Source organism: Osmia bicornis, chromosome 13, assembly GCF_907164935.1.
Source record: "Osmia bicornis bicornis chromosome 13, iOsmBic2.1, whole genome shotgun sequence".
NCBI lineage: Eukaryota > Metazoa > Arthropoda > Insecta > Hymenoptera > Megachilidae > Osmia > Osmia bicornis.
Genome location: NC_060228.1, coordinates 1,984,511 through 2,009,409, shown reverse-complemented (window position 1 = coordinate 2,009,409; position 24,899 = coordinate 1,984,511). Strand labels below are relative to the sequence as shown.

The following is a 24,899-nucleotide window of genomic DNA, read 5'->3' as shown; positions in this document are numbered from 1 at the left end:
TTATCCTCGTCCTGGATCCGAAATAAAACCACCAACGTTGTACGCGCGATTGCCCGCCAATTGCATTTTCTTTTCTTACTTTTTTCCCTCCCCTCGTTTCATATCGAACGGGGTTGCTTTATTGTCACGAGCGACGTATTTTTTGCGAAACGTACGAAGGTAAGAAAAACGATTTTGATTTCGAGGAATTAGGGAAATTTAAGAAATAATACGAATAATCCGATAATTTCATATTCAAACTTGGAAGCTTTTCAAAGACAAGTGGTGTAGTAAAAGGGTTAACAAGTGCGTCATTGATCTGGTCGGCGCAGACGTTGCCGCGGCTCTTTCTAAATTAGACGACAAAGCACACCGAAGGGAGGGCGACGTAAACCATCCTGGAAGATGCGTCATTTTAACAGGAGTTAACGGTCGGAAATGCCGCCGGTCGTTAAGCACTTTCGACGATTCTCTGGAAGACGATCTCTGCATGCGCGTCGCAGCCGTCTCTTCTTGTACGCGTAGCAACGTTTTACGGCTCCGCGGGAGCATGAATCATGGACCGTAAAGACGTTCGCAGTGTTCCGCTCCTTTGCAGGCTTTTATTGCTCCGGGGATAATTTGTTGACTGCATCGAACGCACCACCGTTTCGCATTCGTGGAGTCGTAGAATCGTGGAGAGTGCGATCCGTGAACGAGGATCAGGATCGGTTCGTCGTATAAAAAAACCGGGAAAATCGGGCAACGAATCGTGAAACGATGAAACGCGCCAGTTGATATCGTGCAATTAGTTGCGATCAGAAATTCCGAGTTTCCTGGACCGAGAAATTGGATTAACGCTCGATGCGATGATTTAGAAAATATATATCTCTGATAGATAGTGGAGGAATAATTGTTAATTGCTCCGGTGAGGATTTCTGCTGGTAAAGCACGGCAAACAGAAAAGAGCAATTTACTTTATTCCCATATTTTACTTGTTATTTCAAACACGAAACGCGACTCCACGTTCGTTAGGTACACCTGATATTCTGATTTTTCCGAGTTCTCATTTAATTTCCAAGCTCGTGCCTGTAAATTACCGATCAACAGCTCCCTCCGAATTCCATTTGCCAGCTTCGTAAGCAGAAATCGGTGACAGACACTCGAAACGTCGTCGTCCGAGGTTCGATTATTACCAGCGTACGCGAAACTCGAGGGGTGCGAAGGGAGGAAAGGGAGGAAAGGGCACTGGTACGTGCTACGCGGGACTCTCGTTTTGCGTGAACTCGAGTAAATTGCGAATCGCGAAACACGGCAATCGTGAGACGAGAGGGAGGACGACGACGATTGCGAGGAGGGACGAGGGTTGAAAAGGGAGACCCGTAACGAGGAGTACAGCGACAACACGCGCGAAGAGGGGTGCGTTTTCCGTGGTTAGATGAAAAGCGGATTCGTGCGTAGACGCGACAGCCTCGACGGAATATCAATTTTTTTCCCCTCCCCCGACGAGCAGAGCCATCCGCTTCCGGCTGTCTTTGGACCCGGGCACACCGTCGCGTCGGTTCTTCCTACCCTTCCTCGTCGCCCGCGGTTTCGGACATCGTGGAAAACGTTGTCGGCCGGATTGGAAAGTTTCTCAAGCGGAAGAAAGTTTCTAACCGAAGCGCGGCTTCTACCAGAGGCTTTTTCAGGATCCTCCAAAGAGAGCGTAAAAATCTCTCCTCGAGTTCCGTGATACGACCGAACGAGTCATTCTTTTCTCAAAGAGATTGCGTTACCACTGCCTCTCCACTCTACTTCGATGTTTTTCTATAAAACTTTCTGCTCTCCTGAAATCCGTTCGTTTTCGCTCCACGATTGACAAAAACATTTACCTTAGCGACGGGAATTGATCGCGTTTCATGGAAAATTTGCCTGTTCCAAGGAACATCCGGCGCGACATCCACGCCGCTCCTCGACCCGTTCCTTTTCACCTTCGCGGCTCCGTTCCTAACACTCAGTCTCGTTTTCTTCCTTTTTTTATTCTCGAGAACAGTAGTAGCTCGATCCGCAAAGGATGTTTGCCTAGTGCACCCTTTGTCTCTTTGCGTTCGCATTCGACTCGTACGAGAGAGCTTTGAAGGGACTTTGTTTGCGTCCACGCTTTCCGGAAGAGCGTTTCCTTCGGGCGCCGAGAACCGAGACGATTGCTTGTTCTATCTTTCTTTCCTTCTTTCTTCTTCTTTCCGCCATTCTTCTTATTTCGCTGAAAAAATCTTGTTTTTGGGCCGACTTCGCGTTAGCCACGAGTATTTGCGAGCTGAAAGCGGACCTCGCTTTCCTCTTTCAACCCGGAAAATGAATTGACGGTGGAACTTGATATTTACCTCTGATGAAACGAGTAGAAAATTGTTCCTGGAAATTAAAATTCATTACCTTTTAGCGCGTTTCTGCGAAACTGTAATCTAGATCTAAGTTTACGATTACCTTAGATGCGAGTATAGGACTCGTTAAAAGGATGTATCTTAAAGCGACACAGACTATCGCTATCTAAGGAAAGTGTCGCTGGTACGATTGCGTGCGTGTTCGACAGAAAGTGCACCTAATCGTTTGCTAGCGATTGTTCGCATCAACAAGTGGCAGGCGTCGAGCAACCAGCGTATAACTCGCGAGCGGATTCGATGTTCTGATACTTTGACGACGAACGAACGCACGCAATGATGCCTGTCACGACAGCCTACCTGCCTTCCGGCCACCGTTTACTCGGCCAATGGGCCTTTCAATCGATATCACTTTAAAGCAGGGCTGGGCAAATAGCTAAGAGTTTTTTCGTGGCTCGCCAAGACAGTCAGAAAAATCCGCCTTGAATCGAGATTTCCTTCCCGTGCGCGACCGAAGATTCGTCTCGTATTTTCCACGTCAATACATTGATTTTTTATGCTACCATTTATAAATACCTCTCTGAAATGCAAAGTTAACTAATGAATGCAATCATTTTAAAAGCTCTGCTTCCACAAAGTAACCCCCGAGTCAAAACAATTGCCCGCCCCTGCTTTAAAGTGTTCAGAGATGTAGAAGAAAATTTAGCTTTACCAGAGCTAACGTCTCGGCGAGATCCAAAGATTAGGGGTTGAAAAAGTGTCGAAGTTAAAAGTCGGCCGAATCGGTGTCGCGGGCGATTTTCGATAAAATATCAGGACGGTGAGTAGGGTCGAGCCGATAGCAAGAAATCCGGGATGAAAATATCGAGTGTGTCGCGTTGCAGGTGTGCCCGTTTGATCGAGCGGCACCTGGTTATATTCACCGTTCGGTTTAATCTCGATGTTAAGATTGCCACCGCGAAAATTGGACCGAACAGTGCTGGACGTGAATTTGATGCCTCGCCGGGGAAAAGGCAATTAAAGCCGCGTGTCGACGTTTCCCATTTCAGGAATATTTCTGCCGTAGCGTGGGTGCGGAAACCATCCGGTCTCGTTCCCGAAACCGATACAAACGCGGAAACGAAGGAAATCGATGTTCGATCGAACGATACAATTTGCACACGCGAAGATGAAACGATTATCGAGCTTCGAATCGAGCCAGATCTGTTACCACCATGTTTGACGATCAATTAGCGTCGGTCGTTGTTCTCTATCCCAGAAACAGGCATCAGGGTAATTGCTCCGGACAATTGTCTTATCTGTAAGATAGATAAGTGTATTATACAAATTGTGTTCCGATGAACTTGGTCCCAAGAGGGTTGATTTTTCCGCGAATGAGCTAGCGGGGATAATATTCGTTTAACACTAGAACAACCGGCGATTTACCGGAGGGATCAAAATGACTTGTTTTTCAAATTAATAAGTCATTATTAACGATAAGTATTACAACATTATTAATAAGTCATTATGTCTCTTATGGTAATTTTGTACAGTGTAGATGTACGAAAATATACTTAATATAATTAATATAATATACTTAATATACTTAATACAAAAATAATATAAGAAACTGCAAAAATCACAAGTTTACCTACGTTCTGTGGGGGTCAAAAATGACTCATCTCGGAAAACTGTTTTACAGGCTTAGTTATTTGCATATTTTACAAAAAGTCATAGAAAATTTTAGAAAACGAAATGTACTGAAAATGAATAATAATTATAAGAAATGCCAAACAAGTCATTTTGACTCCCTTTGATAAATCTACTGTTAAAGACAGTTCTATCGCGTCGACGACGCTGTGATTGATTAAAAAATACAAGCGATAGCGGCATGGTGACGGATGAATCTTTATGAACGAACTCGTCAGCGACTAGCGAGGATTTCATCGAGCACACACCCTGAAGAACTGGTGCGATGTTTGTTAGAAGATACGGAAGTGTCACGCGATATTTGCGTGACAAAGCGAGGAGAAGCGTCGGGAAGAGAATGAAAGGAAGGATAGTGAAAATAAAACACGCGTGCGGAACGGAAGGAAGATGGTGACAAAAGCGTTAATTTAATATTTCACTATTAATCGTGACTGGTCGTTATCTCGAAAATCATTCGAGCGTGAATGAGCAACGCCGAGAAGAGACGGTAGAAACAAAAGATATAAACGAGCGTATAAGTGGCTGGCGCAACGAATAATCGTCCCGAAGGTATTTGTCGCGTTTGCTGTTTATCACAGCGTGTACACGGTGTGTTCTCCTCGAACTCGTTCCAACTCCGATTACCTTCTCGAGAAAACAGTCACGCTTGATTCACCAAGCACGGTGCACTCTAGAAGCAGCTGCGTCTGCCGCTTCGTTCCGTCCCATGGAGACACGCTAGATTCTCGAGTAAATGCTGAAAATTATCGTGCACAGTTGGGTTCGTTTCGACGCTTAAACGTTTTCGCGAAAAGGCAGATACACGCCGGCCTCTTCCAGCAGGACGACACGCGTCCAGATTACGCTTTAACTTTTCCCTGATACTCTTATTTCTCGAGAACGCCGCTCAACGCGAGCGCAACGCTGAAAATTCATTTGGCTTTTATCGCACCAGGTCGCTCGCAGATGCTTTTATAGTTGTTGTTCACTTTATTTAATTATTTGAAATAATTATTCGAAAAAAAAAAAAGAAACGATGGTGCCGATTCGTCGCGACATCGACGAACGATTTCCTTGTAAATCCCTGCAACGATCAGTCGGTCGGTCGGTGTCAGCTGGAACGGCAGCCGCTCAATTATCGACGGGCAAGTTTTTCTCGCGACACGTCAAATTGTCGCCGGGGATAATCGGGCGGATACGATCGAAGGCTTTATTTTTCCTGCTCGCTCGCAACGAGACGAGACGAGCCTCGCCTCATCAATCACCGTCACTGCCGAAGAAACGATACCGAGTCTCTGTACCCTGGCTGCGCAGACACGGCTAGCGGCGGGTTAATTCCGCACGAGCGAGCCTGCTTCAACGATTTCACGGTGTCGCTCGAAAAAATCCTGATCGAGGAGCCTGGAACACGCTCGTTTCTCAAAAATCGAGTCGCTATAACTCAACGCGCCGTGAGAGAAATACCTGCACGTCAGCTAACTGAAATTCTATGTTTCTGTCGTTGCTTAAAAAAAGGTATTTCCATTTCGTGTCTCGTCGCAGAAACGAATCGTCGAACTAAATTCCTTTTATTCGCGTTACTTACACGTTTCAACCGGCAACATTTGTTTCACGGAAAGACGAGTCTCTCGTTCGGTTAAGAAAATCCCATGGAGATTTCGCGTTTCGGATTGCTCCCGCGGAGCCAGCCACCGGGAACAAACTACGTCCAGGCTGGAAAACGAATTTCGTGGATTTCTAGGCGGCCGAGTTTTCCATTTATTCCCACCGCGTCCACCGTGTATTCCGATGCAATTTCAAGAGAGTGCACCGCACCCGCGCCGCGCCGCGCCGACCCGTCGCGTCGTGTCGGAGAATTCAGAATCGACCAGAGTTGTTCTCTGTACATAACAACAAATTGCATATCTACATGCACACGTATACAGCGATAGGGAAAGACCGAGGAAAAAAGTCGAAAATTCTATCCATCTCAAGTACCGCAGTATATTTCGACACCGGCTATACTCTTTTTCCGTCTGGTCGTTAATTTTCAAGACGATGCAACTTCCGTGGATTCGGGGCCATTTGGTTCCGGAATGCGAGAAGGCAACCACCTACACGCATACGTATATTTCTCTCTCGCTCCCTCGAACCGACCTGGCACAACAACGACGTCCCGTTGGCGCGTGCACGCGACCCCTCGATCGATAAGGCTTATCAGCTCCTTAATTTGCCCTCCCCCTCGTACATTAGCGTGCACCGAGCGTACATTAGCCCGCATTACCGTTTGACGCGATCGATGATGTTGCCAAGCCTATCGTCGCACGCGACTCGATGCTTTCTGACCGCTCGAAACGCCTACGCCTCTCCGCTCCGCTCTGTCCTGAATACCGAATCGCCATTTCTCGTTTGACACACTTGGTGCGTCGTCGCTTCCATGGAATAAATCCATGAAATGGGAAGAAAGAAAGCGAAGCATAAGTTTAGACACCGTCTAAACTCTTAATTAATCGAAGCATTTATTCGTTACCGAATTCCCAGCAGAGATAGAGAAAGCACGGGATCGAAACGAATGGCAATTTGTTGAAAACGCAAGCACGCGGAGGGTTCGAAGGGCCGGGGGATTGGTTTTTATCGGTCCCTAGCCAGTCATCGTCTATCCCGGTTAATTTAACGCCGTTAGTAAATTATGCGATGGTTTTCAAACTCGATCGCGCGATATCGCGTTCGCCAGCGGACCATCGCCAGGTTATTCCAGCCAATAATAATTCTTGTTGTTAATTTATCGCGTAGAGCTCGGCGTTGCTCTATGAATCGGCCCCCGACGCGTTATTCCGTATTAGCCGGCCAATTAATCCGCGTCGCTGTCCCGGCCTTTTACTCTTTCTCGCGACCCGAGCAAAAATTTCTCTCGTTGTCGAAGCGAGCCGAGTGTAACGGCCCGAAATAAGCGTCGTAAATCTCGTCGCGTTTTTCAACAAAAAGCCAGCCAGCCAGCCAGCCAGCCAGCTAGCCTGGTGAAACGATCGAAGCGTTAATTGCACGCGAGTTACTCTTGTCTCGTGACGCATCGGGATCCGGTATTATCGCTTCCCGCGATCGTCTTGCTTCCACGCCGTAAATTAATCGTCAACAGCTTCATCCTGCGCGGAGGGTGAGAGTATTCCTGGAAATTGCGGGGGTACTTTCGGCTGGTTCGCGAGATCCTAAGGAATTTGCTAAGAGAAAACGAAACGATGTTCGTTCGATTGTCTACGCGTTGTAACGGTACAAATAAAAATTTCACCTCTTGGGGATCGTTTGTTAAGAGGGCCGGAGTGAAACGAAGCAAGGAACAGCGAGAAAAGAGGCGAATTTATAATCGGAACGGTACACGCGACAGGAATACGCGAATTATCCTGTTGGACCACGGGGAACCGAAGCCAATTAGAGCGTCTATAGATCCTTCAATAGTACGGATCCCAGGAGGTGGCTCGGTCGCGCCATTACGCGATTTGCGATCCCAGCCAATCTACCCGGCCCGCCGCGTTGAAACTCACGACCGATAATCGCGACAACGGCGGGAAAAAAAAAAGAAGATACTCCGCCTTGGTTCGTTTGAAAAGACGACGAGCTCCAATTAAAATTTCCAACCGGAGACGGGAGAAGAAGAAGAATCGGGCTCGCGATCCCTCGAGGATGAGCGCGCATGGTTACGTAAGTGATCGTGTATTCTCCGAGGGCGCGGAGATAGGGGACAATTAGACGAGCCATGGATGGCAATTGGGAATGGTACGTACAATAGCGGGATGCGACGCACGACCTTTGCTCTCCGACTCGACGTCGCGTTTATTAAGTTGGCGCGCATGAAAAGTTCATTCTTTAACCCGGCAAGCCTGAAATTGTTATCGTTTTCGTACGGTATGTTGTGTTCCACTCACGATGTTTATTTTAATCACAAAATGAAATACAAGCGAAGTTTCTTAGGTACAATATTAGTCGTGACAGAAGTAGGTTCGGAAAAATCTGACGCGGAGGGAAAAGTGCTGGGTATTTTATAGAATCGAAAAAATAGGAAAAATGAGGTCATGAGGTCGAGGTTTGAAGATAACTAGTTCGGTTGAATCATTAGGAGTAGGAAGAAAGACTTGGGATATTTGTTGTTAAAGGTTGACTTATAATACGATGAGAAAGCCGGACTATCTAAGTACAATAGTGAATAATTCGGTGTATGATAATATCGGGTCGGCAAGAAAGTAAGTATGAAATATTTTAAGTGATTTTCAATAGTTGTGTGTGATACATTTCATCTCTCTGCAATCTCTCGTACAGTTACATGACGATTTGATGCAATTATGGCTTTGATCTGGTCATCATCAACTTCGATAGTTCTGTTAAGCAATCAACGCCATAACTTCACATATCTCTTTGTGAGCCTCAGCAGCTTTTTTTCCTTTATAAAAATAAAAAAGCAAATATGTCGAAAATATTCGTTTTTACGCTCCATGTTAAAATTAATATTAAACATCTACTTATAAACAAAATTACGTGCAATTGACTTCTAAAATAAACGGAAAAATCAGAACATCCTCAGACGTCATTAAAAAAAGAACATATTGTTATCTGTCTGTGAAAACCGAAATTACTTTCTTGCGAACCCAATATGATGAGAAAACCAGGCTATTTAAGTACGATAAAGAATGATTCGGTATACAACAGGTAATACATCAAATTTTTTTAGAAAAGGAATTGATCTTCGCGAACGTATCACATATTTTGCGCGGTTTCGTTGTTGCCACGTAGGTACACAAAAGAAGAATCAGTCGTTCATTCTGTCACGGGGCGGACCCAAACGAGCGACACAATGAGAAGACAATACCGTATCACCAGAAGCGGTGTTCCCTTTGATCGCGACGGAAGATACATAGAAAGGTGCAACGTCGACGCATCCGCAACCGCAGTCGCGTTAAATCAACGCGTCGTCGAGCGAGTAAGCGCGACCGTTCTATCTGGAGGTTCGCGAGACCGCTTCCGGCGGTTGATCCGCGCGTATATATCTTCCGCCAGGTGAAAACCCGGCAACCACCTCGTCCTAGACGCGTATCCAGTCGGTGAATCGCGTTTGCCACCGCGGTTGCACTCGCAAATAATCGCGTTTCCCTCGATATTTGATTTGCCAGCTGTTTGCACGGCTTTTAGCCGTTTTATTGGCCCCCTCGTTTAAGCATCCCTTCGCGATATTCCATCCCTTTCTATATTTCATCGCGCGATATCGTTTGCCGAGCAAATCTTCGACTCGTCACGAATTTCTCCCGATTCGAACGATATCGCGCGATTTTCGCTATCGTTGAAGAAAATTTAAGGAGCTAAACAGAGAGTAAAAGAGCATTTTCATGGAACGATGGCTCCCTGCAGCGGACGCTCAATTGCATCTGCATAGGGAGCCAGTTTATCCCGTGTTTCCTGGATGGGAAACAGACGGAGCCACCGTGAATAGAGAATTTCTTCGGCCAGGATGTACAGCCTGAGACGTCTAATGGGCTACATCTGAATATTTTGCGATGTAAACGAGATATTGATAAATGTTTCTATGAAAAGACCGGTGCAAGGAAGGTTTAAAGTTGCTCGACCTACTGTAATTTATGAACGAGAAATTTGCTAAAATTTGTACGCGATTGTATAGTTGCGCGTTTTGCAAGTAAAAATATAGCAAAAGAAGTACAGCGGTACCTCGGTATACGTCTGCTTTGGAATACGTCCAATTCGGAATACGTCCTGTTTGGACGTGACAAATTTTATTCGATATACGACATACATTTTTTGTTTGAATTTTGCATCTTTTTTAAATAATTATCTCTGAGGAAAAATTAAATTAAGAATCAATTATATTCGGAGTTGATGTATTATTAACTGACTGATCATACAAGTAAGAACAGGAGGCAATAAAGTTTATTCCATTTGGTTTGTTAATTTAGAATCTATCATTAGGTTACATTTATGTTAAATAAACTAGTGAATATTTTTTATAAACTTCTAGGAAATCGTTTAAATGCTGTTCATGACAAACAGTGTTTAAATTATTTTACAATCCCATTAATGTAGGTATAATATGAATAGGAATTTTTTTATTCCGGATTAATCATTTTTACATTACTTCTTATGGGAACATCAGGAACGGATTAAGGTCGTATACCGAGGTACCACTGTAGTTAATTGAGCGCCTAATACACTCGTTGAGCAAACTGAATTTTTATTCGGTTTCTAGTACTCTCGCAATATCCCTACCCTTACTTCCCCGATAAAAATGGCTCTCGTTATCAAGTTGTACTTTTCAAACAACTTTTCCCATGGAACATTGTTAGTTATCTTGATAGTTCTCGGAATATTCAGGTGCGCACCCTCTTAGATGTTCCAGCCAGCCTGTGTATCGACTGCGCATTTGCATTTTATTTCAGCAACCACGAGGAGGACTCTTATTAAATTAAGCTCGAATTACCAGGAATTTTTTTCCTCCCTCCGGTGGAATTATCTACACCAGCGAGGAACGTAACGATAATCGAGGAATTTCTGTCGCGTGTTATTCCCGCCGGTGTGAATTTTCTTTCCGTATGCGGCTTTCCCGCCCTCCTGTCAGAAGAGGGAGAACTTTATACGACCGTTTTACGTTATCAGTCGACCACTGAAACGGCCATAAAACATAACGAAATACGAGGTATAAAACAAATCCGTGTATCGGTCGGGGTCACTTCTTTCGATCCCGCGATACTTTTATTTCACGGCCTCCTTTCCTCTCTGAACAACCTCGACTCGGCGATATTTTCGCAGTAAAATTCTCCGTTTTCCCTTTGTTCCCGGAGAAAATTCTACGACAGTCTCGGCGCGTGCTACGTAAACGGATCGCGAGATCTTGATTTTTCGTGATTTCCCCGGGAAAATATGGAACTGCTTCTCTATTTTCCGAGTATGTACTTTGTCGGTCGTGTCAGCGACGCTAGAGAAAATATTCTCGCTTCGAGCTGTCGACACGTTCGCGTTCGCCTCGTGTAAGGTTTAAAACGGGCCAGCCCGGAAGTCGAACAGACTTAAATCGTTTATATCGCAAAATCGAACTACACCTCATCGCTACATAAACTGATTCGACGAAGAAAAGAGCGTCTCGTTTTACAACTGCCTGGGTCCATTATCAGACTGAAGAAATTAATTAAAGGGTGAGATCGTAACATCCCCTGTCCAAAGAATCTTGCCTGTTAAGCATCGTGAAACTGGAAACACAATTATCCTCCACGCGTCAGAGCATCCTCGGGAAAAAATTCAAGGCTGGTCTTTTTTAACGAACGCCGGAGACAGCCGGTGCTGCGTGGAATCAATTTCGGTGTTCCCTTGCGAATCCCCTGAAAGCCGGTGGTGGCTCGTCAGGAATCGTAAGCAGAATCGGTTACCGAGCCCCACTAATTGCTCGACGATCAGGATTTCGCGTCGCGTACACCGCGGCGCAACGTCTACAGGGGTGGGTTCGCTTGAAATTTCCTCGAATTGAAATTCAACGGTCGCATAACAGAGGCCGCGCAGTATACACGGAGCGAATGGGTTGGAGACAAGCAGAGTAAAGGTCACGCGATATCTTCCTCGCGAAACAAGATTCCTCCTCGCGTCACCACGGTTTGCCTGATTGCACCTTCTGCGTCTATTAGGGATGTGCGGCCCGACTAGTCGGGTCGGTTCGGGAAACATCGGGCGGGGTCGGGCGGGCGTCCGATGCGTGCAGTTGGGTAGCCCGACTGTTTCGGGTTCAGTCGGGTTCAGTTGGGCTGATTCGGACGAGCTTCCGCGGGACGCGACAACTCTCGTGTTCAAAATCTGTTTTGTATAAAATGAACATACAGGTGGCATGGAATGAAATTCATTACAAATAAATTAAAGTATTATGTTTCCATATAAAAATTATCTTATTCCAAAACTCCACATAAAACAGTGGTAAGGAGTACGTAAGAATTAGGCCGCGGCGCGCGGAAGCTCGTCCGAATCAGCCCGACTGTACCCGACTGCACGCATGTATCGGCCGCCCGCCCGAGCCCGCCCGAATCCGTAATATCGGGTACCCGTACATCCCTAGCGCCTATACATCTCTCGTGAATGGAAACGGAATTCATCCGCACAGCTGGTATGTGTCTTCTCATCCTCCTACGCTTCGCTCAAGTCTGATTTTTATTTTCCTGGATCGAACGATTATAATTTATTCTTGTTGATAGAAACTTCAAGAGTGTCATTGAGATTATTTTGCAACGAGAAATTCGTGTCGGATTAAAGTCGAAAAGTAGCGAATGAAAGAAATGGGAAATTCGGGGAAAAGGTACTCTTTGGAGAGAAGTATTTAAAAGGAAGGGGTTAGCTATTTAACACGCGCAAAGGTTAATGGACTTTGTGCCGTCGCTTTAACGAGACCTTCGGTGGCTTGATTAATTAAAGCGAGATCCCATTCGGCCTCGGCTTCGAAAAGACGTGCCGGTGAATGACGACGGATGACGATCGATACCCCGTCAGGGAGCCGTTCGTTATCCAAGCTTGAAGTTTACCATCACACGCGGGAATTCGAAAACTCGCGTCACCTCGCGTCGTTTCGTCGATTAACGCTTGATTGATCGTCCACCTTCTTCTCGCGACGATGTTTGCTCGATTTTCCGATGCTTCCAGACCGCGTTCGCCTCTCCTTCGGAACAAAGCGTCCCATAAATAGCTCGACATCGAGGCCATTTTCCGTCGTACCAACACCTGGATAAAATACCTCCAAGGTGAGAAATAAATTGCTTTTTTACAACTTTGCTGCTGAGACGCCTAACGATTTGTATGAGGATTAATAGCATAGTGCTATTGTTTCAAAGAATACTCAATTGTTTTTGGTTCGTTCGAAAAAAGCTGACCGGGATTTTCTTCTTTTTCTTTCCGCCCCGTTTCGCGCTAAAATCGAGTCGCGTTACGGGTATTTTAGTAAAGTTCGATAACAAGCAGAACGTTCCGTGCGGTCGCCATAAATTCATTATCGTCGAAACGGAGGCAAACGGTCTGCGGTGGCGCGAAACGGAACGGAACGGTACGGTACGAAACGCGAAACGCGAAACGAGCTCGTTTCCGGTTTTCCGTGCGCAACGCGACGCCTCCGATAACGGCCGAGAAAATTGAAATAAAGTCTCTCGAGCACACGAGGAAAAACGAATGAAATGCTTCTCGAACCGCGGATCAAATTAAGAATACGCTGCCGCGATCGTTAACGGCGTCGAAGTTCGCGACGCTTGGATATTTCCTTGCAATCGTGCACCACTTTTTATAATTGCGTTTATTATTTAACGCGAGTTGCCCTTTGGTGACAACCGGTGGCTGTACCGCCACATCTCTGCTCTGTCCATTTTAACGCGTTTCATTCCAAATCACTGGTTTTCTCGTAAATTAACGACGCGGTTCGCGATAATCGGCTTGATTTCACGTAGCTACCGACGAGTAGAATTTGCTTTAGACGGGGATTACGCGTTTCCCTTCGACGTTACGTGGCTTTCCTACGAACACCGTGTAAACTTGCGGTGAAACGATCTCCATAAATTATTACGTTGTAGCAGACGAATTAGCCTGTTCCCTCTTAATCATATTCAGATTTATTCATCCGAATAGTCGCCAGTGCGTTCATTTTATTTAGCGTCCGATACCAAATTAATAACCTTTCTGCGAATGGGGACGTTAATGTGTTTTCGATGTTATCGGTTGATCGTGTTACATGCGCGCACTTTTTAATCTTTCCCGATAGAAAATCATTTCATCCCTTTTTTTTTCGTTCACGAATAAACGGAGAGAGATTAAAAGCAGCGTAATACGGTGGGAATAGATAGTAATTACGATCGGAAGAAACAGAGGGAGAAGATGAAGAGTATTGGATAGAATCGCTTCGATCCACCGTAAGCAAATTCGTGACCGCGCGCCCATTTCGGCCTGAATGATTAATCCCGAATTTGTGTTAGTCCGCACGCTATACGCGGCAACGACGATGCAGTTTCGCGAACGATTCACGGCTGTGGTCCGCCAATTATTGCGAATCGTGGTCGAGGTTCGTGCCGTCGAACCGGCGTCATTAAAACGACGGAAAATTCTTGTTAATCCATCAGTTATCAGACTCGGTGCCTTAAACGCGGGATAAAATTCCATTGGTAAGTCGTTTTCATCTCGTTCTACGCGATTTTACGTCGTAAAAATATCGCAAAATATCACGCGTGGCATATCGATTTAAATCTTAACGTTCGACGAAAATGTTTGCACAAACGTTTATTTTCGTTCGACAGCAAGAAGTCAGGAGGCCGAGGATTTCTGCGAAACGATTCAATTGAACCGAGTGTCGATTGAACGGAGGAAAGTGCGATACGATGTAACGCGAACGTATCGACGCGAGAAATCCACTTAGCCAAGCCACGAGTCGATTGAAGCTTCCAAGCTGATTCGGCGTTAACGATATCGCAAGCCTGTGCATTCTCGTAAACGCTTCCCGTCGCGTCAACCGAGACACGAGCCCCGTTCATCCTTGACTTATCGAAGCCGATAAGGATGCCTCTGTTGTACCGAAATCCTCGATGTAGCGGGGTTAACTAGGTCACTCGAAGTTGCTCTTATCCTCGACACGGTCGGCAAACTCTGCATCCAGCTTTTCCTCGATATCCAACCTTTCTTTATTTCGCTGCCTCCTTTCTAATTGAAGATCACCCACTTTCTATGAAACTTGGATAACTCGGCCGTGCTTCGATCTCCACTTTCAATCAGAAATTCTGCAGCTGCTTGTGGCAGGCTACTTGTTAGAAGCTCGTGTAACTTTGCGAATGACCAACGGCGATGAGCTAACGATGTTTTCCTCGCGCGAATAACCGCTTCCTCCGTCTCTCTTTCTCTTCGCCTTTTGTTTCGCACGATCGCATCTTTCTTGTTAACTCTCCTCTTTGTGCTGTTAGCTGCACTCGATTCCCTGCTCGACCATTGACCCACTTTCTATCGGACGATTTTAATTTATTTAGACGATCCTTTGCGAGGGGGCGTTACGAAGGTGGAAAATCGAAGGATGCCAGGTGGTTCGTTCGCCGGAAACTTCTCGGATGCGTTGCTTGGAACGTTCACCGCGTTGGAATCGCTATATTCTACGTAGCTATCTCTTGAAAGGAGACTATTCAGAGCCGACCCAGTTTCGCCAGCGGCGCCCGGGTACCGTCTTGCGAAGCCGTCTCTTGGACGTTTAAAAATTATCGAGGTGCTTCGAGAGGAAAACGTTCACGTATTTTAGCGCCTGGCCGAGCTTCGTAGCTACCCTTGCCATTCCTGTCCCTATCGTGACGGTGTAAGAACGTTGATCGATGATACGCGATAAGAAATAAGTTAGACGGTAGCGAGCATCGTGTATACGGGCGGATAGAAAACGAAGAACAACTGGTAAAGCGATGGACTTTGAAATGCAATTTACACTTTTCCAATCGGTAAGAACGTCGTCCAAGTATAGCAAAACGTTCGTTCGTTCCACTTTAAACTCGTCTATCCAGGTAGAGCGTGCTAGAGGTAGGTTCGATCGTCGAGAGCCGCGGCAATCGGGTTCACGATCGAAACCCATTATCGGGGTGACAATGCAGATACATCGAGGGGTCGCGCTAACGATCGAGCTGCTCCCAGGACGGATGATCTCGTTTTCTTCGCGACCTATCTCTCCCCATTGGAAGCTGAACCGAAAGCATACACACACGTTCCGAAAATGTGCACCGACGCGATAAATGCCAGGGTCAAACCCGTCAACCGAAGTTCCGCCATTTTACGGTACGGTACGTTTTTAGGTACTCCCTGGCGGCTACCATGGCAGCCTCCACATTTCTTCCGATGCTATTCCGGTACGAAACTCTAGCCGGTCCGCTTCCATTTTCCCGACGATCGTCAGGAAATCGACTCTATCATCCGAATGGTTTTTGTTAATGCTCCGTGGTGTGCCGTTCTATCTCGTCGTTTCACAGATACGAGAAATACGATAAATAAGGAAACGTAATAAAGTATGAACGCAACGTTGGCTGTAAATAAAAATCGAGTTGCTTTCATACAGCTTTACTGACAATTGAATAAATCGAAGAAGATGGACGTTACGTTTAGAAAAATGCTCGCGACAGACGCTGATAGAGTCGCATGGTATTGGAACGGATTTAAAAGGCAGCCAACGGTTCGATAAAGGGAAAGAGGTTCGAGTCCAGTCGATTCACGAACGAGACAGTTCGATTGGTGTCCCTCGTTAGCGATGTAAACTCGGCGGAGGGTAGGCGGGGGATAAAAACGAGGGAGGGAAAATAAAAGGTAAATACGAGGCTAGAGAACGCTCGGGGAACGTCTTCGACAGGGTAACAGTATTGTGGCAGAATCGGATCGTTAGGTTCTTCCGATAACGTTTGGCTCTTCTCTATGCCCTTCTCATCCCTTAGTCCATCCCTTAGAATGGAATTACGTGCTCGACAGCGTCGACGTACCGTGTCCTTCGATGCATTCTGTGCTTGTGCATCGAGTAGGACGTATCCTAAGCGGGCTAACAGTTTGCATCGTCGAGATCGAATCGTTTTCATCCGATTCGGCTAATCTGTCGTATTTCTGCTCGAAAGCAAGAGAATAAATCATTCCTTCTTGTTTAATTAAATTTCATCGCATCGAAGGATTGATCTTTACGACCGATGAAAAGCAACGTGTCAAGGAAATTTAATTATAAAACATCCTGCACCCGCGTTTCTATTGTTGCTCGGTTGATTGACCGTGAAACTCGACGACGTACCCTTCGTTTTGCGAATAATTTAATCTTCGCGCAATTTCTCGCTCAAACACAGTTTTCACCGAGGGAGGGACAAAAATTTCCTTCCCGATTACCTTTGAGAAACGCCGTCAGATTTGTTCTTCTCTCCTGCATTCTGTCTTGTCAACTTCCGTTTCCTCCCCGTCCACTTTCCTGTCTTGTTCGCCCTTTCTTTCTTTCTCCGAGAAGTACCTTAGCCAAGGAAACACGTGTTGTCCCAACGAAATTGAAGTGCACCCAGCAGGCTCTGGTAACGCGACGCCGCGCGTCGCCGGGGGACGCTCGCATGACTGGCCGAGAACACTGTGACCGTTCCACGGTAGGATAATTTTTTAGAATTCTCCTCGACCGTCTCTATTTCCAGCGACAGCTTTCGTCAAAGAAATTCGAGGTTCGCGTGAAAACCCGTGTACGTGGAACACCAACGACCGGCTAATTTAATTAAAAGTTAAATTACCAGAGGTGACGTAGCTCGCGCATGGATGATAAAACGAGTCTCACATTTTTATCACACATTCCTCTCCTTTTAATAATCCTTCAAATAGTGAGTTTCAACTCGCTGTTCTTCCATTTTTGGAATGAATACTTTATAAATTAAATGGAAATCTAGACAGTATTAAAAATTCTCCTTATCATCGAATGATCGAATTCCCCATAACGATACGTGGATCATGCGGCATTGTATTCGAAACCGCTAGCGGAATTATTTTTTTCGCGCGGTTTTGACCGCAATGAAAGCAGCGGCAAAGGGTCGGTCGGGTTGATGGGCTCGTTCATTAGTCATGGTTTAACCGCGGGTCGAAGACCACGCTTCTACCCGGTATGCGTACGTGTGAAGGTGCGCTCGTGTGTAGGTAACCGAGAGATGGTAGTAGGTAGCTGCAGGGGGGCCGTTAAAAAATAATGGCCTAGGGTCGTTGCTGGCCGTACCGTCACCCCGGCACGTGCGAAACTTTAATGACTTTCGCTCGACATAACGCCACTCTCTTCTTCCATATCCCGTTCTCCTTAACCCTCTTTCCTCCCCTCCTTCTTGTGTGTAAACCGGGTCTCGTGTGGATCCACTCGTGCGGCGAACCGCCACGCCGAAGGTAATCCACTTCCGGAAACGGCTACGAGAACCCTTGATGGCCAATGGCGCGTACCCTTGCTTGGCAAACGATCAGATCGGAGATAAGTGTTGACTTCTCTCTTTTTATTCATTCATCCTGCGTTCTTATCCGTAGACCAATTGTGTCCCGCCTGGTAAATGCAACTGTATGTACAAGTTTCTTTTCAATTCGAAATACGTTATTGGACACCACTACGTTTGCTTAACGCATTCATCGACGCTGTAGGGTTAATTTTCTACTCGACGCGACACCGTGATTATATTGTTGATCGTTGGCAGTCTCTGATAGAGGTCCAGCCGACGTTCGGAGGAGCCGACGAGGATGGCCGATGGTGGAACGATCGTCCGAAAGTTCGATCGGCAAAGTTTGACGGGCGAGCCGTAACTTTGGACGCGTTCAATATTTCCGAATACGCGGGGCCTCCCTTTCACGGCACGGCATACCGCCTCGGGAAACTTATATACGTGATTTGTGGCCTAACCTCCACCTCCTCGCTACGCTCCACCAGATAAATTCACTTCGGTCAATTTTTTAGCGGTCGACGAACAATCCCGCACCGACGCGGGCGCCGCGACGGCCTAACGCGCGCCCGCTCGTTCGCTCGAGATACCATGAAATATTGACCGAACGTACCTCGAAACCGTAGCTCTCTATCCTTTTCAAACTGCTATTTCGTTTGCAAAGACGCGTATTTACGCGTTCTATCATTTTTCATCCGACAAACTCGTGTTTTTTACTCGGTTACCGATCGTTTGTGCGACGCTCCTCTCGAGATAAATGCTCGTCAAATCGAATAATTTAGGGGATGAAGTTGAGTAGGGGTGTAAAATTGAATTTAAACAACGCGTTAACGCATCGATAAGCTTGATAAGTTTTCTTCCGAGCCTGGTCTTGGAAGAACAAAGAGGCCCGATCGATCGGTAATGAATCTGTCTCCCTCCATGATTGGTCACTTTTTCACTCGTCAGGAAGCTACTTCATTATCCGCTAATTACCTATCTATTAGTTTCAAAGGTCCCCTTTGCCCTTCGGCTGATCGATCGATTCTTTCGCTGCTCGCCTTCCTCGACTCCTCCCACGTCGTCCTCTTGGAAAACGATGGCAGCTCGTTTCGCTAGACGAGTTTTCGAACGATATTCCCCGTTGCGCCGTGAAAGTCTTAATCACCGCGTTAGGATGATTATCGCCTCGTAAAGAATCACGGTTACGTAAGCAAGTATAATGGTAATCGAGAGAAGTTTAACAGCAGTTTATTAAATGGCTCAGGATATTCCTCGAGCGACGATATCCGATCGAAATTATCCAAAGGAGATTCTAATCCTGCTACCAACGGCATAATTATCGAGCTGTTTCCGTGTTTCGACGTCAGTCAATGTCGCTGACCGGTCCCTCCTATCCGATGGTCGCAATTTAGGTCGGAGATAAGCACGCAATAGCATCGACGGTAACAATGAACGGATGCTACGCCAAAGGGGGGCCGTTATGGGAGGACATCCTCCGCGAGACCTCATTCAAGACGTTTGCCACAGGAGTATCAAACGATAAATCAATATTCTTTTAATTAATTGCTACTTTAGTTTAAATCCAAACTATTCGATCGCTATGCCACCGAATTCCCGGTATATTCCCATTATTTAATGGGACAATCCGATAGAGACGGTCGTGTAACAAAGGGGACAATGTCACGAAATGCGCGCGACGATTATCTATCGGTTGCCCGAAACATGTAACGTCTGGGGTGCAATTAACGCGACCCTTGGACACCAGTCGATATCGATGATCCGTATCTGGTGTCTCGCGTATGCAATTTGGGTCGCGGAATACCGTTGAATGGTAGGCGAACCATTATCGAAGGATCATACGTCTTGCGTTGGAAACGAATTAACGTCACGTTGACCCACGTTACGTTTGTCCTGGCCGGACAGGAAATCCCTGGAGAGCGGAGGGAACGTTACAGGGGTAGGGGAATGATTCTGGATAGGAAAATCAGAACGAAATCGCTCTGGGCTACCGGCTCGAATCAAATGGCCGGTTATTAAACGTTTTCCACGTGGAAACGTTACAGCCGTATTTACGGCGTCTGCTTCTGACTGCTTTTCACCGCGGTCGAACGCTTTGCACGGTCAAATCGATAATTATTCGGAGCAGTGGCGCTTGTTCTCTGAAGCGCTTTCGAGTCGACCAGTTCTCGCCGGTTGGATGGCTCGCGTGAAATCGCGCGATTTCGCGCGACCAGAACGAGCCGTCTGCAAAGCGGACGCGACAAAAGGTTTTATTTAAGCAAACTTTTTTTCATCCGAATCGACTAAACGGCTTGATTGCAATTTTCCCGGCCGGACCGAACGAGAAGAGACGGATTTGAAATGAACGATTCTGCATGCATAATATCGAACAATATCGCAAGAAACGATAGTTTTAATCCGTTAAATGTGTTTGGTCGTCGATCGTTGTTTGTCGCGAAGAGGAAGGACGATGAATGGCTATCGAGCTAATTAGACGAATAAGATGATCCTCTTTTCTCAAACTCCTTGAACGATGAAAGGAAAACCAACTGAGCGTTCCTCTGCTTTTCTTTTCCAGGTGCGGAAGATGTGTTCAGGTTTACGGGGAACGAGACGCACACAGACTACTTTCGGCTGATGCTACGGGACGGGAACTATCTTCTGGTCGGCGGAAGGTAAATAGAAGATTCATTTTGAGCGAGTGCTTTAATTAAAGGACCGCTGCTTCTTCTTCTTCCTCTTCTTCTACTCTTTCTTCTTTGCTAGTCGGGTTCGAGAGCCCGCTTTCGCGATCGGCGTATTGCAATAGAAGACCGAGCTTCTTTCGATGTGTATTGTTCCGAATAATGTAACAAATATAGGTACATAATTAACAGTAGTAATCGTTAATTAAAATCCAAAGAAAATTGGCGAATTTCATTCTAATCCGTTGCTTGCTGTAACTGACAACCTTATCATCAAAGTTTAAGTTTGAAATCGATGCGACATAAGTGCTATTTTACGATCTTTTTATGTGATGAAAGCAGCCATTTGATATTCACTGACAGTGAGGCCGTTATTCGACAATAAACACGGCTAGTATTTTCCTGGATAAAGCTAGTTTCTACAGATTTTCTTCTTCTTCCTTATTCTCTTTTTTCCTTCTCTTGTCCTTCTCCCTCGATTTCTACTTTCCTCCTTGCTGGCTATGAATGCCGAGAGCGGCTACGGAACGCTGTTCTTCGCTGTTAATGAGATCGTCGAACTTTATTTAGAAACTTCTTTGTACGCTTTATTTTACGAGCCTTCGAATCCCAGGCACAGCGGGTAAGTGCGACTTCCTGCCGAGGAACTTTGTAAAAGTTTCTGATACGGAATGGAGGAGACGAAATTCGTAATTAAAACACGATATGCAATGAGAAACCTGAAGCGGGTTTCCACGGAATATTTAGGTCGAAAAAAGGGAGAAATAGAAGAAAAATAAAGTCCCTTCGAACTTCCATCAATACAAATTGACAGAACAAAAATTGTCAAGTTCTTGTTTTGCCAATCCGGCAAGTCGAGAGTCTCAAGTCCCAAAGTCTGCTTGATATCTAGAAAATTTCTCTCTTTCCTTTTCTCCTTTTCTCGGAATATTAATCTCGCGCCTCATAAATCCTACTCCGTTTGTAATAAACGATTCGTGTTCGAGTTCTCCGCGGTTCCGTTGCTCACGGTCTTTCGATCGACGTTTTTGCCGTCGATTCGATGCGACGCGACGGAACTGTGCCGCGTTTCCTGGAGAACCGATCGATTCCGGCGATAACGGGCACAAAGTAAAAGGACGGTGGCACGGTGATTAATGCGAGATCGGTACATAGTATCCTTCGGTGGAAAAAGATTGTAGATCGAACGGGAGAAATATTTGGGAAAGTCGGGAAACAGAGCGAGCGTCGGGATGCTGATTCAAAGTAGTTGAGTGAATATCAAAGAGAAATACAGTGAGAGGCAAAAGTGAGTAGATACTGTTCAAAATAGCTCGGTTAAAATTGGACTAAATAACTCGAGGTTCTTTGAGAAACTACAAAAATTAATTCACTAAAATTTTCTTCGTTTTAAAAAATTACAATTTGTTGAAATCGCGAAAAAATATAGTGAATGTCAATTTTTCAACCTTTTTATAATGAAAATTGAGTCTATATAACGGAACTAGTGACGATTTTCGGAAATTTTAATTAGGGGAAAGGCGGGTAGCCCCGGACATTTTTATATCTTTATTGTTACGTCATATAGAAATACAAATGACATATGACAACATGGCTTTTGTGCTTAAAAAACAATTGCAAACCAGTAATTGTATGCACACCAAGCAAATTAGGTCATTATATAAATTTTAGTTTCGCTGAAGGTATCCGGGGCTACTCGCCTTTTTTCGAATGAGTAAAAACAGAGGTTCCAGTTTATTGCTTGTTGTCTTAAAGTTATTTAAGAAATATGTTTTTTTTGTGATATAATGAATCAGATAGACCCTATATTTATTACCTGAAAGAGAAATTTGATTAAAATTGATTGATTCTATGTTTTTTTTTGCATTTTATTCAAGTGTCCGGGGCTACCCGCCATTTTTTCGGCCGAGTAAAAACAGGGGTTCCAGTTTATTGCTTGTTGTTCTAAAGTTATTTAAGAAATATGTTTTTTTTTTTAAGATATAATGAATCAAAAAGACCTTATATTTATTACCTGAAAGAGAAATTTGATTAAAATTGATTGCTTCTATGTTTTTTTTGTATTTTATTCAAGTGTCCGGGGCTACCCGCCCTTCCCCTACTCATAACTTTTAAATGCGTTAACCGATCTCGATGAAATTTTTATTATAGACTTACATAAAAAAGTTAAAAAATTATTATTCACTATTTTTTTTTCACGATTTCAACAAAAGTACATATTTTAGTGAATTAATTTTTATAACTTCTCAAAAAACCTCAAGTTATTTCAAGTTATTCTATTTTGAACAGTGTCTACTCACGTGTGCCTCTCACTTAAGAACGAATGCATCGATTAGAGAGTTTTCTTTTTCTTATTTCAGAAATCTTGTGCACAACCTGAGCCTGACCGACTTAACCGAGCAGCAGAGGCTGACTTGGTACTCGACCGACAGCGACGTAAAAATGTGCCTGGTTAAGGGCACGCCCGAGGAAAACTGTCAAAATTACATTCGCATTCTCGTGAAGACAGATACGAGCACGTTGCTGGTGTGCGCGACGAACGCGTTCAAGCCAATGTGTCGCGATTACGCGGTGCAGCCAGGCAATTACACGATGTTGAAGGAGAAGGGTGGACAGGCAAGGTGTCCCTACGACCCACGTCACAACAGCACCTTCGTCTACGTAGACGGGGAGCTTTACACCGGTACAGTGGCAGATTTCGCGGGGATGGATCCCATCATCTACAGGGAACCCCTGCAAACTGAGCAGTACGACTCGAAGAGCCTGAATGGTAAGCGCAATACCGATTACTTTATCAAATTAATTTCCGCCTGACTCACCTAGATATATAAACCGTGTTATCCCCGAAACCTTTTTTGAAATTAAAAGCGGTCGGAGAGCGTCCCCTAACATTTAGAACCTAAATCATCTTATTGGAAAACGATACGATAAGGGTCGCGATGATGAATCGAAGCCAGAAACGTCGATGTTAACGCGCGATTAAAAATTGAAATAAGGGTTGTGCGGTCCCGACCAGTATGCAGAGTAAACAGCCCAAGTGTTTTTGGTAGTGGAAATTTATCGTTCCATATATTGGCCGACCCCCTGCTATCAACGATAGGGGAGAACTTTTCATTCGCTATAGATGAAACGGAGGGAAAAAATTCACGAAACGTTCCATTCGTAGTTATCCCAAAAGTGTTTTATTACAAACAATTTTACCGAAGATAAGTTGTTTCTGAATTACGTAGGGGAAAACGGGGACAAATGTAACATTTAACTTTGAACTTCTATCAAGCAAAAACTATTACACTCACAAAAAAATCTTTATACCTAAACCTTACATAGTTGTAGCAGTTTACAAATATTCAATAATAACAAATAATATTCAAGTTATTAATCAAAAATGAAGACCGGGGAAAGTGTTAAGATTGTAACACTGCATGGAATTAATCTATCTTTACAAAACTAAAATATTTATTGTTTTAAAATATAATAATAAATGAAAAAAGGCAAAATTTTTAGTCAATTATTCGGTATCGCAACTGCAGAAAATACAAGGAACGTTTTAGTTTCATGTGCCCAATCTTTGTATTCACTACATGGCACCCATATTTTTCATTTTGTTTTCTCGTATTGTAGGATTTCATATAAACAAAAAAATAATATTTTTTATATTTTTGGTTACCAGAAACGTTACAACCGACCCCGACTACCGATGTTACAAACGTGCTCGACTATGTTTTTGGGTTTACATTACAAAGTTTCATTAACGAGACGCTTAATTACATTGAAACGAGTCAAATCAAAGATTAAAAGAAAGCATAAGCACTTGCCTAAGAAATATTTATATTTCAATTTTAGGACACAAAAAGAAGTTACTTTAGGGTGTGACACTACCTAATATATTAATTTCCTATCTATGTTGCTAAAACATATTTGTGTGTACTTTTGTATATCAAAAATTTACGATAATAGCTATAATAGATTTCGAGTTATCTACAATGTTACTTTTGTCCCCGCTCTCCCCTGCGCTTAGATTTCAACCTTACTTTTACTATTCGCGGTCGTGTATCTCGAAAACGTTTACTCGCTATTTATGCAAACGATGCGTGCCACGCGTACATGCGCGGATATCTACATCCCCGGAACATAAAGAGACTTTGAACAGAGCGGGGTTCGCAATATTCGCCAGGGGCTCGCGAAAGTTGGAGCGACAGTTCGATTCGGTATTTACACGAGAAGTTCTGGAGGCTGGCTCGACTTTGAAAATCCCTGGCCCCGAGCCACGGGGCGAGAAATTACTCAGAAATGTCGCGATCGGCCGCGGCAACGACCCTGCGCAC

The 24,899-nt window shown here is 44.8% G+C and overlaps 1 protein-coding gene across 2 annotated transcripts in view; it reads left to right on the top strand.

Annotated features, from left to right (window-relative positions):
• Positions 1 to 24,899, top strand: part of LOC114871758 (semaphorin-1A) — a 124,030-nt gene that overhangs the window by 85,286 nt on the left and 13,845 nt on the right. For both annotated transcript variants that reach the window (XM_029178074.2, XM_029178073.2), the window contains exons 2-3: positions 20,469 to 20,565; positions 22,935 to 23,344. In XM_029178074.2, the coding sequence (XP_029033907.1) occupies positions 20,469 to 20,565; positions 22,935 to 23,344 (507 nt within the window). The remainder of the gene's footprint in view (positions 1 to 20,468; positions 20,566 to 22,934; positions 23,345 to 24,899) is intronic.